The sequence below is a fragment of the Tympanuchus pallidicinctus genome, unplaced genomic scaffold, assembly GCF_026119805.1.
Source record: "Tympanuchus pallidicinctus isolate F22 unplaced genomic scaffold, pur_lepc_1.0 scaffold8, whole genome shotgun sequence".
In the NCBI taxonomy this organism is placed as follows: Eukaryota; Metazoa; Chordata; class Aves; order Galliformes; family Phasianidae; genus Tympanuchus; species Tympanuchus pallidicinctus.
In genome coordinates, this window is record NW_026294802.1 from 52,991,222 (window position 1) to 53,005,018 (window position 13,797).

Here is a 13,797-nt window from a genome sequence, read left to right on the forward strand (position 1 = left end):
TTTTTTCCCCTTTCCCCAACACACTTTTAATCTTTCCTTTCCCCCTTCCCCCCGCTCCTCCATTTTTCCTTTCTCCCCCACCCCCTCCCATTCACCCTTTCTCCCACATCACTTTTCACCAACCCAACCCAATTCCCCCATTTCTCCCCTCACCATTTCCTCCCACCCCACCCCCAATTTCCCCCTCCTTCCATTTACAATCCCCATTTCCCCACATTTTCAATTTCCCTTACTCCCACTTTGAACTCCCCCTTTTTTTCCCCCATCACTTTTAACCACCCTTTCCCCCCCCTCAGTTTTTCCCTTTCCCTCCCCACTCTCTACACCCCTCCTTTTTTTTCTTTTTTTTTTTTGCCTATTAATTCTCCCTTTTCATTTTTTCTTTTTTTCTTAATTCCTTCCATCCTTCCCCTCTCCCCGTATTCACACCCTCCCCTTTTCCCCCTCCTCTTTTTCCCTTTTTCCTCTCCCCTGCGCGGGCGCTGCGGGGCGGGCGCTGCGGGGCGGGCGCTGCGGGGCGGGCGCTGCGGGGCGGGCGCTGCGGGGCGGGCGCTGCGGGGCGGGCGCTGCGGGGCGGGCGCTGCGCTCAGCTCCCCCCCCCCCCCCACCCCCCTGCGCTGGCCCCGCGCGGCGGCTGCTGGCGGAGTTACATTGTTGGGAGTTTGCACAACTCGCGGCTGCGCTGCGCGGGGCCGCCGTGCGGGCCGAGCCTTCGCCTTCCCCTCCCTCCTCCTCCTCCTCCTCTTCGCCCTCCTCCTCTTCTCCCTCCTCCCCCCTTGGGTGTTCTTTTCTTTTTTTTTTTTTTTTTTTTTTTTTCCTCCCCTCCCTCCCTTCCCCCTCCCTCTCCCCTTTCGCTTTGATTTCGCTCTCCTCCTCCCCTGTGCGCGCCGTGTGTGTGTGTGTGTGTGTTTTTCGCCTCCGCCGCCGCTCTCCACCGAAGCCCCTTGGCATGAGTTAAGCACCAGCGATGGACACCAAACACTTCCTGCCACTGGGTGAGTTGGGTTCCGAGCGGCTGCTTCGTTCCTACAGCGGAGGAGGAGGAGAAGAAGAAGGGGGGGGAGGGAATACAGAAAATAGAAAAGAGCGCAAACAGCCTCCGGAGCTGCCGCCTTCCCCCCCCCCCCGGCGCCGGGATGCGCTGCGCCCCTTCTCGGGGAAAGCCGGGGGCTGTTCCCCCCACCCCCTCCCCTCCATCCGGCTGCCGACTTGGTGCTTTTCTGCGCTCTCGGGTTGGATTTATATTATTGTTATTATTATTATTATTGTGTTGCGAGGCGGCGCAAGCGGTATTTTCAAACGGGGAAGCCCCTGGTTGCCCGGTCTCCGTGCTGCGGGAGGGGGGGGGTGGGGGGGTGGGAGGCTGGCAGCGCGCTGTCTCGGCTGTTGCTTTCCTCTCTCCGTTTCTCTCTTTATTATATTCCCCCCCTCTCTTTTCCTCCTCTCTTTAGTTCCATTTTCAACCCTCTTTCCAGCTGGAGTTTGCCATCGTTTCGGTGCTGGAGTCAAGTCTTGGCTTGTTAAGGGCGAATGCCTCCCTGCGTCTGGCGTTCAGCAGAAGCGATATTGCAGAGCTCAGGGCTCGGGGAGGGGGAAGAACAAACTTTTAGCGAAGTCGCCTGGCGCCGAGCCCTGGGAGGAGGAATTGGGGCCGAGCCCGCATCGCTGCCACCGCGCAGCGCGGCCGGCGGGGCTTTAAATCAGTGCTGAGGTTTTAAATCAGTGCTGAGGCTTCAGGAACGGAGGGGCTGGGGGTGGGAAAGGGGGATTGTTTGGGTTTTGTTTTTACCGAAATGCCCCCGGAATCACGGTTGTGCAGTGCTCTGTGCTGATAGCGGAGTGCTGCTGCTCTGCCTGCTCCCAAGTTGGTGCTGGGGCTGAAACCATCTCTCTGCATGGTCCCGTCCCCCCCCTCAAAAAAAAACCGCCCAGTCCTGCTATAGGGTCAGCAGATGGATGCAGAATCACATATCCCTCAAATAGTGTCCATTTGTGCCCACACTGTTGGTTTAATAGTGAGGCTGGCTGCCCAAAGTTATGGCATTTCCTTCAGTGCTGTTGTTGGTGAGGGACCCTGAGTGGGGTGATCAGGATTAGGCCCTGGTGATGTGCATGCGTTTTGTTGGGGAGCCTGGCTTGCTGTGGATGCTGGTAGCATGCTGTGCTGTTAGTCATGTTGGAGGAGGGGGGTGGGAGCAGCAGCGTGTGTCACCTTGCTGCTGTCTGGCAGGGGGTTTGCATGCTGGTGTGAGTGAAAAACAACGGGTTGGTCTGCTCAGTTCTAAATGCAGTGTGTGTGTGGTGGGGAGGGAGGTGAGGGGGGCACAGTGGTGAAGCATGGGGTGACAGACTGTAAGCAAGAAATGCAAAGTTAGGGGGAAAACGTGGCTTGCAGTTGATGGAAGGGCGTTGTTGGGGTTTGCTACAGGAAAGCCTCTCCAACTTTATCCATTGGTCTTTGGTCGCACATTGCTGAAAACCTCAGCTTTGGCTCTGAGGGCTGAGATTGAAAGGGGAGAGTTGGGTCTCACTCTGAGCTTGGGGACGGGCAGAGCCCCAGAGCTTGTGGGCAGCTCGAGAGAGCAAGGAGCATGTGGAGCCCGTGCTGAGCCCTGAGCTAGGGGATGGAGAGGGGCCCACTCCTGTTTGCATGGCACTGGGGTGCTCTGCCAGGGCAGTGGCTGGGAGCTGGGCAAAAAATAGCCAAGCTCGGATGGTTGGTGCCTTTCTGGAGCGGCCGGGGTCAAAGGCGGGCTCTGGTACTTCGTGGCCCCATCAAAATCTCAACTCAGTTTGGCCTAAAAAGGATAACGGCATGGGGGCTCGTGGCCAAGCCCTGCCCTTGGTTAGACTCAGATAACCCCGCTGATGTCATGGGTGGAAACGTGGCCAGCACCGGGCACTTTTAATAGTAGGATCTCGTTTTGCTGCTCACCTCAGCAGCGGGTGGCAGACGCTGGGCAGAGGCTCCTGCCAGGGCTCCACATCCCCAGGCATCTCCGCAGCCCCTGGTGCCCGCTGTTCTATGGCTGCAGCCAGGTTGGGTCGGTGATGGGTGTGAAAGTAGCAGAGCTCGGTGCTTTGGGCAGCAGCCTTTTCCCAAATCTCTGAGTAAAAGCGTGGCTCACCATGGCTGTTGCAATCCCTACGTTGCTTCCTTCTCTTTGCTCCCGAGGAGGTGGAAGGTGCTGGGTTGGGTCAGTGGGAACCCACACCTGTGTGCTGTCCCCCATTCTGCTCCTTGCAGCTGCTGGGAAAACCCATAGGGAGGGAAATGGGAAAATAGGATCAATGCACACGGTGTCACTGCCTGGGTGAGCGTCCCAGTGAGCATCACCATGCCCCTTTCTGGGGGATGCTGAACGGTGCTGAGGTCCCTGTGGGATCAGGAGATGAAGAACAGACACACTCAGAGCTGTCCGAGTGCAGGGCTCGACCTCTCCTGACTGACACATGCAAAAGAAGGCAGGAAGGAACTGTTGTCTTTATCAGAATCTCGGCTGTGATGGTGAAATAAACCCTTGCAGGGTCCCTGAATTTACTCTGTGTTGTCCTGCTGGGCAGGAGAGAGCATCTGTGCTCCTCGTGTTTGGGGCATTTTGTTTGTATAAAGGAGAGCGGGAGTGAAAGCCGCAGAATTTTAGTTATTCCTTGCAAATATTATGGTTGGCATTTTGCTCCCGTTGAAGGAAAAAAAACCCAAAAACGAGGGGGCAATCCAAATGTTTCACTGGAAAATACGCCCTGCCTTCATCCCACCCACATCTGGCGGGCAAAAGTGAACGCTGATGGAGAAACAGGTTAAAAAAAACCTTTCTGTTGATATCCCTGGGTGCAGGGCTGGATCCTCGTGCGCCGTGAGTGTTGGGTTTGGCTGTGGGATGGTTAAAAACCAACCAGGGTTTGGGTGGAGGGTGTCTGTGCAGTGGCGTGGGGGCTGCCTGAGGTCCTGAGTTGTCCCAAAGCGTCCCAACGCATCGGGCTGTGTGAGCGGGGATTCCCTTTAGGCTCTTGAAGTTGGAATCTCTGCGTTGCTCTTGCCGTAAATAATCTGAGGCCCTGTGTGATGAATATCCCAGGCCTCCTATTGTACATATCCTGGGAGCCTTTATCATACACCTCTCCTGCTGTTGGCGAGGGGTTAGCGATGCCGTGTATTAACCTGGCTCCTCTGTGCAGCTGGGACACCTCGCATCACTGCAGGGCACTGCTGGGCTGTTCCCCAGGACTTCAGTCACCTAGTGGGGCTCTCATTAATCCTGCTGCATGGATCCCATCCCCAGCACATCTCCAGCACATCTCCCCACCCTGTCCTCCATTTGTGGTGCCGAGGGATGCTCGGGGCTCTATGTGGGGTCAGTGCTGGCAGTTCCCTCATTGCTCCCACCCAGGCCCAGCTTGGCTCTCGTTTCAGCCCAGCCACAAAGCAATAGAGGAGGCAGCCCGGGTGGTTTTATTCTAATTGATTTTGTCAGGAGTTGCTGTATTTTATTACACGGAGACTCCGGAATAACTTTGAACGTTTGACACGCACACGAAGAACTGCTTTCTGACGTTTCCTTCTTTGCTGGGCTTTTATTTTCCCCCCCCCTTCCTCCTCCTCCTCAAAGCAAAGCTGTGCCTGCAGGGAGGAGCAGCGGCTGCGTCTCTCCGAAGGCTGCTGGAACATCAAGGCAGCACGGAGCAGATGAAATCATATTGCAAATAAGGGTTTAAAAACCCCTGCAGAAGGATCCCCGCATGCACCGTGATTTTCAGACCTTGCCTCGAAAAATGCCCCGCTTGTTAAATGGGAACCGGCTCTGGGAATTGGCCTTATTTTTGTTTCAGACTGCGTTTGGCTTAGAAAAAGTGAAGGAAAAGGTGAAACAACCGGAGATTTTAGGAGCATTTGGAAATAGAAGGTGTCGTCTGGGATAAACAGAGAGCAATTCGCCTGCAGACAGTTCACATAAAAACCCGAATGCTGCTCCCCCCCCCCTTTGAAATGTTGTTTAACGTGGAGTTAAAAACTAATCCTGTTCAAACAGACCACTCTTAAGCACAAAACATTTGTTTGGTTGGGTTTTTTAGGCTGCACCTGGGGCTGCCGGGCCCCCAGCCCGGTGTGTGGGGTTGGGTGCTGGGATGGGGCTGGGTGGGGAATGGAGGCAGGTGGGATTTGTTGGGGGTTTTGGGGGGCTTTGGCCTTGCGGTGGTGATGCCATCGGGCTGTGCTTGTCTGCTTTGGGCTCATGGTCACTTGGAGGTTCAGGTGGCCAATGCAAGTGGCTTTTAGGGCTGGGAGTGGGGAGAAGCTTTCACTTGAGTGCTCCAAGTGGGGAAAGAAGCAACACCCCAAGTCTTGGTTCTGTTAGGGTAAGGATTGCATCCCTTCCTCCTGCCCTTCCTCCTGCCCTCCCGTGCGTCCCAATGGGAGGAGACATTGGGAACTTGATCCCCCGGAGTGCTTTTGGGATCAGTCTCTTGCTTTCCACTGTTGCATTGGTGGTGAAGGGAAAGCTGCTTTGGTGGCTTCATTGCCCTGTGGGGCTGCAGGAGCTCCCAACGGCTGGCATTGGGGCCATCAGAGCCAATTTTCTGTGTGGTTTGAACCTCGAGTTTGGGTCCTGTGTGATCTGTGACCCTTTCCTGATGTTGCATCGGGTGCGAGATCGCTGCGGAGCGAGGAGATAAAAGGTGCAGCCCTGGTATTTGCGACCAATAAAACAGGAACGGCATTCCTGTCTGCTCCTTACTTCTCACGCTCTCCTCTTTTGCGCAGTCTTGGCTTTCTTCAGATTGCACTGACTTAAAAGGGGAGGGGGGAGAGACGAGGGGCAGCCCCACAGCTCCACGGCAAATCCTTTGCAGCGGGGCTGCCAGCAGTGCTGGGCCGGGTGCGTGCCTGCTTCCAGCTGGCGATGTGAAGGCAGCCCCGTCTCTCATTCTTGTTTTTCCATTTTTGGCCGACGGGTGAAGCGCTGCCGGAAAGTTTCTTTTTTTTTTTTTTTTCTTTTTTTTTCTTTTTTTTCTTTTTTTTTGTTGTTGCTGTGAACTCTGTGGGCTGCGGAGCTGCGATTTCGTCTCGTGGGCAGCGCGGCTCCCACGTCCCCATTGCAGAGCGCGGTGAGGCAACGGCGGCGGTGAAGCAAGAGCGGAAGGGCTGGCACGAGGCGGCCCGCAGAAGGAGCAGCCCCTGCGTCTCCCCCCTGGGTGCTGGAGCAACCCCCCGCTCCTCCCAGCTCCTCGTTTTGGTGCCCTGTTTTTGGAAGAGGATCGGCTTTATCGGCAGCGGGAGGCTGAGCGCAGAGGAGCGGTGGCCCCTGACGCTGCAGCTGGTGGCAGATAGCGGCGTATCAGCAGAGGTTGTGCCGGAGGTGCTCGCCGCTGGGGATGTGCGCAGCCCCACGTTGCTTGGCTGGGTTCGGAGCTCCCACTCCTTGCACTTCAACGTGGCTTGGGGTGTGGGGTTGGAGCTGAGGGTGAGGAGCTGGAGTGCTTTGCAAGGGGCTGGCTGGCAGCTCGGCACCTGCAGATCCAGCCCTCCTCCTGACCTGCACTTGCTCAAGTGTGGCTCTCAATGGATTGTAAAACCCAGCGTGATTCACAGCTCTCTGCCCTCCGGCCCTCGCTGAGCATGAGAGAGAAAATCATCCTCTGGTTTGTCATCCTCCTTCCTAACGGGGAGCTGCTGCTGTCCGGCTCTTCTTCCCCCGCCCCCCCGTATGACACCTCACAGTTATCCGTGTTGTAATTTAAATTTCACTCTCGTTTTTTGATTTTTCTTTTTTTGGGTAATTAAAACATTTCCATGCAACCCCCAAATGCGGGGAGGAAGGGAGGGAGGTGCAGCTCCGTGCGTGCGTGTGGCTCACAGACAGTGAAATTGCACCCTAGAGTTATAAAGCAATTGTCTAGCTCAGCAGCAGAATGAGCATGAAATGGTGCAGAAAGCAACTAAATAAAATTGGGTAAGGCAGATGCATGAAAATAATGACATCTCTATGGTGGAGTCAGGCACGCTCGCTCCCGTTCTCGTGAGAACAGATAAACTTTCAGAGCAGCCTTAGCATTTATTTTCCCAGGATCTCTTTTGGAGTGGGAGCGCAGTGGTGTGGCTGAGCTCCGTGCCCTCTCTTTGGCTATGGGGCCATGCTGAGCCCTCACCCCTTCCCCTCTGCTCCCCAACCCCCTCTGCTTTCCCTGCTCGTTTCCCGCGTGGGTTTTTCTGCTCAGCCAAGCACCCAAGCGATAACCTTTGCAACTTCATTTCCCTGCTGTGCAGCGCGAGGCTCCGGGATGCTGTGAGCGGGTGGCTGTGCAGGAGACCAGCCTGGTGCCGTGGCAATGACACCGAGCTGCAATCCTGGCTCACCCTGCAGCTCTCCTTCTGCTTCCCAGCCTGAAGCGTGGCACTGTGCTCCTGCCCCATCCATTGCCCTGCTCCCAGGCGCTGTCTCTCTCTCGGTGCTCGGATGCTGCCCGGAGCCTTTAACCTCAGCAAAGGCACGTTCTCCTCTGTCAGCTCGGGGAAGCTGATATGCTTCCTGACATTGTCTGACGTTTTGCACCCGGATTTCTCCCAGGCTGGAAACAAGCTGCTAATCCCCCCCCCCCCCCCCACCTAGGGGACATGGAGGTGGCACGAAAGCTGCCTCTCCGCTTGGTTGCGAGGCTGTTCCATCCAAATTTAAATCCATGCTTTGCTTTTTGGGGTTGGGCTGCAGCAAAAAACCTCTTGGTGTCCTGTAGGGCTGTGTCCCCACAGTCCCTGCTTTGGAACGCAGGGATGTGTGCACGCTGCCATCTGTCCTCAGAAGGTTTCTCTGCAGATGTTGCTCTGGGTGGGCGTTGGGGTGTCGCTGTGTTTTTTTGCTGGTGGAGAGGAGGGGAAATGGAATTGCACGCATGCAAAAAATCAGTGTGAAGGCATAAATCAGGGCTCGAGTGAAAGGTTAAAGAAATCCAGAGGAAACGGAGCGATGAGCGCGATAGAAAGGAGTTTCCTGTACCTACACGGGCCACCCAGGCTCCCTTCCTGTTAGGGTAAACCTGTCAGAAGCTGAAGTTTTCTGCACACCTAAGCAAGTTGTGGGCATGCTGTGCTGCACGGGGCAGCATTAATGCTTTGTACCATGAGTGTGCCTGTCCTGTGCCTCCGTGGGGCTGTTTGGGGGATGCTGCTATCCATGTGGGGCACGATGCAGTTATCCAGGCTGGAAGCTGTCCTACACAAGGCAGCCCTAAGTCCCTTGTCCTAGCAAAGGGAAGGCTTCTGTCTGCCAGTCTGTCCTGCACACGCGGAGTTGTGCAGTGTTGGCTGTGGTTGGGGGAAGAATTCATGCTGTAGGGAGGGATACCTGCGGGGGCCCCCATTTAAGCACTTAGGGAGGCTTAGCTGTGATCCCTGCTCAAGATAGCCTGGCCCTGGGCCAGCTGATACCCATTGTTTGCAAATGTCAGAGACTTTATCTAAACAGCTCCCAGCCGGCTCAGAGCATCCCGTGTGCACCAAGGGGCTGCTGCACCCCACGTTGCTTCCTCCCAGCGGGGTTCTTTGCTGCTTATAGGGTTGGGAGACGTGGATTTAATTCATTGGGGTTCTGGGGTCGGACCTGGCCCTGTTTTGGTTATTGGGGCAGTGCATCCCGCTCAGCTTTCAGCCTCTGCTCAGGGCAAACCAGCAGTTCCCATCCGGAGCTCTTTGGGCCCCACCTGTAGGGCAGGTTTAACCTGTGGGAACGGGAGGCTGTGGGTCACCGGAGGGTTGCTGAGCCCGGGTGCTTGGTTTGCTCAAGGCTGTTGCTTTTCCTCCTGGGCCGGTCGGCTGGGTGCTGCACCATGAGAGCAGAGGCAACGCCACGTCTGGGTTCTGCAGCAGAGCTTTGAGGCCTCCGGGTGTGTGCAGGAGTTGTTGCAGGGCAGGGGTTTCTCATGGGGAGCAGCACTGTGATACACACACCTCCCCACATCCCGTGAGCCCAGGCACAGCAGGGCTGATCTGTGTTCCCATCAGGTCTCCTGCTTGGACCTGTTGGCCCCAGGTCTCTTTTTGTCACCCACTGTATTTGTCGCCCGCTCAGTCCAATGGATGAATGATGCCCTTCTCCCACTGCTCTGCTATAAGGGGTTGGGAGCAGAGGCTGCATGGAAAGCACCTGGAGAGCAGGGTCTGATGTGGGCTCAGGAAGTCTTTTGATTCCCTGGGTGGGACTAAAGGCTTTGCATGGGGTGGGAAACTTCAGCTGGTGGGGGGGACAGTACAAATTAATCAGGTAGAAGTGACTCTACCAAAAAAATAAAGCATTGGCCTGTCCTATAGTTATCAGTGTGGAAAGGACAAGCACGCAAGGACTTCCATGCAAATGATTAAACCCACAGCCCTGCTCCAAAACCTGGGGAAAGGAGCCCCGAGCTGTGGGGCTGGGGGCTGCAGGTACCCCCCCAGCTGCTGTGGAGTCAGCGTTTGTCACTGACCCCATTGGGTGGGCTGAGTTTCCCACCAGGGAGCTGAGGGCTGGGACTGACGTGCAGTGATTTGCTGACTTTATTATGAAGGCATTAGGATGGCTGGGGTGGGGAGCAGGAGTTCATGTGTTCCAGACTTTCAGTGTATGTTCTGCTATGAGAAGGTGAAATCCTGCATGTGCTTTGGAGGAGAGTTAGGAGAAAGGCTTTCACTCTCACTCCCAGCCCCGTCGGTAGCTGCAGAAGAGGAATGTTATAAGGAGCTATTCATCATTGCAATTACTTTATTAAGAGTACACAGTGTGCTTGGGAGCTGGAAGAGATGGAGCTTTGGGATGTTTTCAGCATTATAAATACCGATTGATTACGTCACCCAGCTTTTAAAGAAGGGTATGTGCAGCCCTGGTGGCAGAGAGGCTGCAGCACCGCAGCAGTGCTGTCACTGGGGCTCTGGTAGGGTGTCCAACACCCCACAACCACAGCACTGCCATTCCTCTGCAGCAGAGCTGTGCGACCTCGTTCTGCTTTAAAACCCCACGTTGCTCTGCGCCCTGGTTTGCAGTTTCCTGCCCTGTGTTTTGCCAGGGACGCCCACCTTGGCAGCACCCATCCCGCAGCTGCCCCGTGGCACTGCTGTGTTATCGTGGCTGTGTGCTGGGGCTAAAGTCCGCGATGGGAAAATGCCCGGTGGACTTTTAACCAGAGAGCCCTGCTGGGAAAACTTTAACTGTTTCGTGGCCATCTGTGCTGGGAAGAAAGCTGAGGAACAGGGCTGGGTGCAGGCAGGGGAGGGATGCTCGCGCTGTGTCCTTGCGTGGTCTCACATCTTGCTTTCTGCTGGCTGTGCTGTCAGCCCCTCGGCTCTCAGCCTGGCTGTGCCATGTGGGTTGGGCCCCCAAAGTCTGGTTGCGGCACGAGGAGGCTGCAGCTGTAGCACTGGGCTGTTCTCCATCATTTCGCCCTGCTGCAGGGCTGCGAGTTGCCCTTGGCTCTCCTGCTGCATGCTCTGAAAAGGTTCACCCCGTGCAGTGGGCAGGAGGTGGGCATGGCTGTGCTGCATCCATATCAATGGAATCAGCATCTAAAGCTTAAAAGGAGACCTGCTGCTGCTTTTTCTTTCTCCCATTGTGTGGAGGGGGGTTATTCCAGCATCCTCACCCTTAATCTTTTTGCCCTTTGTTTTTTGATCCCCCAACATGTTGTGGGGTGCACAGAGCACAGCTCCCACGAGCTGTAGGGCACTGCTGCCATTTCCAGGCCCCTTTCTCCCCACTCTGGGTGAGGCTGGGCAGGATTTTCCTGCAGCCTCAGTGCTCTTTGCAGAAAGGCCCCATTCAGCTCCGAGGGCACGGGGCCAGCACGGGAGGGATGCTGATGCTCGGAGCTCAGCACTGGGCTGGCATCACAGGTCCGGGTGGATTTGGGGAGGCACAGCTTCATATGGGAGCCCAGTGGCTTCCCCTGGCTGTGCCGTCAATGGAAGCGATTCCAGGGTGAGACATTCCAAACGTGAAAGCCTTTATTGCTGGGTAGAGCTAGGTTTGTTTTGTTTATCATCCATTTACTTGGCTTTGGAGGCATGCCCAGATTTCTCCAATTTGGTGTGCGTGGATGTGTGATTTATTAGGATTCAGGTTTTTTTCTTTTTTGTCCTGCTTTAATTTCACTTCCTCAAGCTGACAGGCCGGGTGAAGAAACTTCTTTTGGATGATTTCCTCTATAGTTTTAAGGGGATGCCTAAAAATAAAGAGAAAAAGCTGAAGTGGGGCCGGCAGTCAGAATCCACACAGTTTGCTGCTGGTGTGGTAGCAAGGAGAGCTCGGAGGCTCCAATGCAATGGGGTTCCATATTGGGGTGTGTATGGCTGTGGGCAGCCCTGAGTGTCTGCAGAGCCCCTCGTGCTGCAGTCCCCACTCTTAGGCACACTTGTAGCATGCGAGCAGCCCGTAAAAATAGCTGTGCATGTCTAAAGCTTTGCCAGCTCCAAGTGTCGGTTTCCTCTCTTTGGTTTGATCTGTTCCGCAGCAGTCAGGAAGAGGTGGGGGAGAGAAATCCATCTAACATTGGAAAGCAGAATTGCAGCCCGCGGGAAGCAGGGGGGGAGCAGGTAGGTGAGCGTGGAGCACCTGCAGCCGCTCGGAGCTGCTGCTGCTGCGCAGCCAACGTTTGTTGGGTGGCTTTTGCAATGGCTTTGGGCTTTCGAAATAAGGAGCTGGGATTTTGCTGGGTGTTCTCAGGGAAACCACAGCAAGCAGGGGTGGGGACCCAGTTCCTTGTCTGTCCGTCCATCCGTCTGTCCATCCGTCCATCCGTCCTTAGTGCCTGTCAGCAAAGAGATTGAGATGAAGGCAAACTTCTTCCCCTCACCCCCCTGTGAAAGAGGGAGGGAGGAGGAGGAGGAGTGAGAGAAAAAGATTTCCCCCCCGGGGATCAGCTGTGATAAAAAGCTTCTCCTTTGAAAAGCAACCAGAGAAAAGAAGTGTGTCTAATCCTGCAAGAGAAGAAAGGCGGAACATCCCTCCTCTGAGAGCTGCCCTAGGGATGGAGGGACCCCGTGGGGATGCGGAGCTTGGGCTGATCCCTCTGCAGGATGCTTTTTTGGGATGGATGAGGATTGGCTCAGAGGAGCTGTGACTGGGGGGGGAGGCTGTGCCCCACTGCTCTCCTCGTGCTGTCATTGCAGCTCAGCAATGACATGTATGGATTTTCTTTCCCCTTCTACCCTCAGTTCTGGGGCTGGGGAAAAAGAAAGGGGAGATGCTGTGCGAGGATGGATGCTCATCCCTGCAGAGGGCCTGGAAGGCCTCCACCATAAAGCTGGAAGCGTTGACTCCAATGGGCTCCCTTTGAACTACAGGCACCAGCGGTCCTGCACAGCCTCCTGCTTCTGTCCTGTTGCTGTGGTTGATGATTTATCCTGAGCTGCATCCGCCCTGTCTCATGACTGGGGTGAAAAAAACTCCACAAGGGCAGCGCGGGGCTGCGAGCTCAGAGTTCCTTTCCTGTGCCCTGAGCTGCACCGTGCAGTGTGAGCAGCACTGCCTTTGGGGATGCTTTTGGAGACCAGAGAGGTTCACGTGGCTGCTGAGAATTTCCCCTGCCTCCTCGAACTGAGTGACGGTGACATTCAGACAGCTGAAGTCCATACTGTGCTGCGGTTAAGGAGTTGGTTTCTGACTGAGGATTGGAGAGACCAGCAGCATTCTGCTGTTGGAGAATAGGAAGCACTGACTAGTGGGCAAGGATGGAGCGTCCCTGCGTGCCACGAGCCTTTCAGGATGTCAGGTGTCACCTCCTGCCCTGAATCTGCCTGTCTGCTGCTCTCCTTGCAGGGGAAGGCAGTGCTGAGGTTTGGTGTCCATGCTGGGCTGGGGCAGCCCACAGCACTCAGGGTTTTGGCAACCCCCCCCTGCCTTTGTTTGTATACAGAAGGAGCGAGTGACTCACAAACCCTCCCGTGGAAAGGGGATCAGGAAATTAGCTCAGGCTCTTGTGAAAGACCGAAGCCAACTCGAGACCTATAATTAAAGCGGGTGTCAAAGAATGAAGTGCAAATTCCTCCGTGGGCATATCACTGGGAGGGGGGGCAGTGCTGGCCTGGCGGCAGCTCCTGGGGGGAACATAGGGCTGTGTGGGACCAGGCTGGGGCCATGCCTGTCTGTGTGCCCCAATCTGGGCTGCTCTGTCTCTCTGGGGAGAGCAAACCTATACAGGAGGTGATGCCAACGGTGTCCCGTCCCGTTACCATCCATAAAGGATCCAGTTGCAGAACAGTGCTTGGAACAGGTTTGTTCCATCCTCTTGCCCGCACTGTTACCATCTTTATGTTTATTACTGGCTCCCACTGCTGCTTCTTTTCCTCTGTTTTGGGATGAGACCAGGGCTTGGACATCCTTTTGGAGAAGTTGGCGTGGAGCAGGGAGTTCTGACACGTGAGCTGCTGAAAATCAGGGTTTCTGCTGGAACCCTGACAAGTACTGGAGACCATGCAACAAACAGAGCCTTGCAACAGAGCCATGCGATGAACAGAGCTGTGCAACAGAGCCGTGCTCCTCCAGGAGCTGTTCTGAGCAGCAGTTGGGGGGAGGCTTTCCCCTCTGCAGCCCTGAAGGATGGGCTCCTGCTTTGGGAGGGGAAACCGAGGCACAGAGTTGCTACTGTTGGTTTGTATAGCGCTCGCAGTGGCACCAGGCTGTTGCACTGTCGCTGCTTTTCCCTACCTGCAGCCCCTGGCTTTGTGACAGGGACACGAAGCGCGGTGCCCCTGCTCGGTCCCCCAGCAAATGTCAAATCTGCTGAGCAGACGGAAAAAAAAAACCGAAAACCCAGCCCCAGTGCACAAGGAAG

The 13,797-nt window shown here is 55.6% G+C and overlaps 1 protein-coding gene across 1 annotated transcript in view; it reads left to right on the forward strand.

Moving 5' to 3' along the window:
• The first annotated feature begins 641 nt into the window (after positions 1 to 641).
• The window catches only part of RXRA (retinoid X receptor alpha), a 76,427-nt gene continuing 63,271 nt past the window's right edge, over positions 642 to 13,797 (forward strand). Inside the window, exon 1 of the mRNA XM_052668061.1 lies at positions 642 to 995. Coding sequence (XP_052524021.1) covers positions 968 to 995 — 28 coding nt within the window. The 5' untranslated portion in view covers positions 642 to 967. The remainder of the gene's footprint in view (positions 996 to 13,797) is intronic.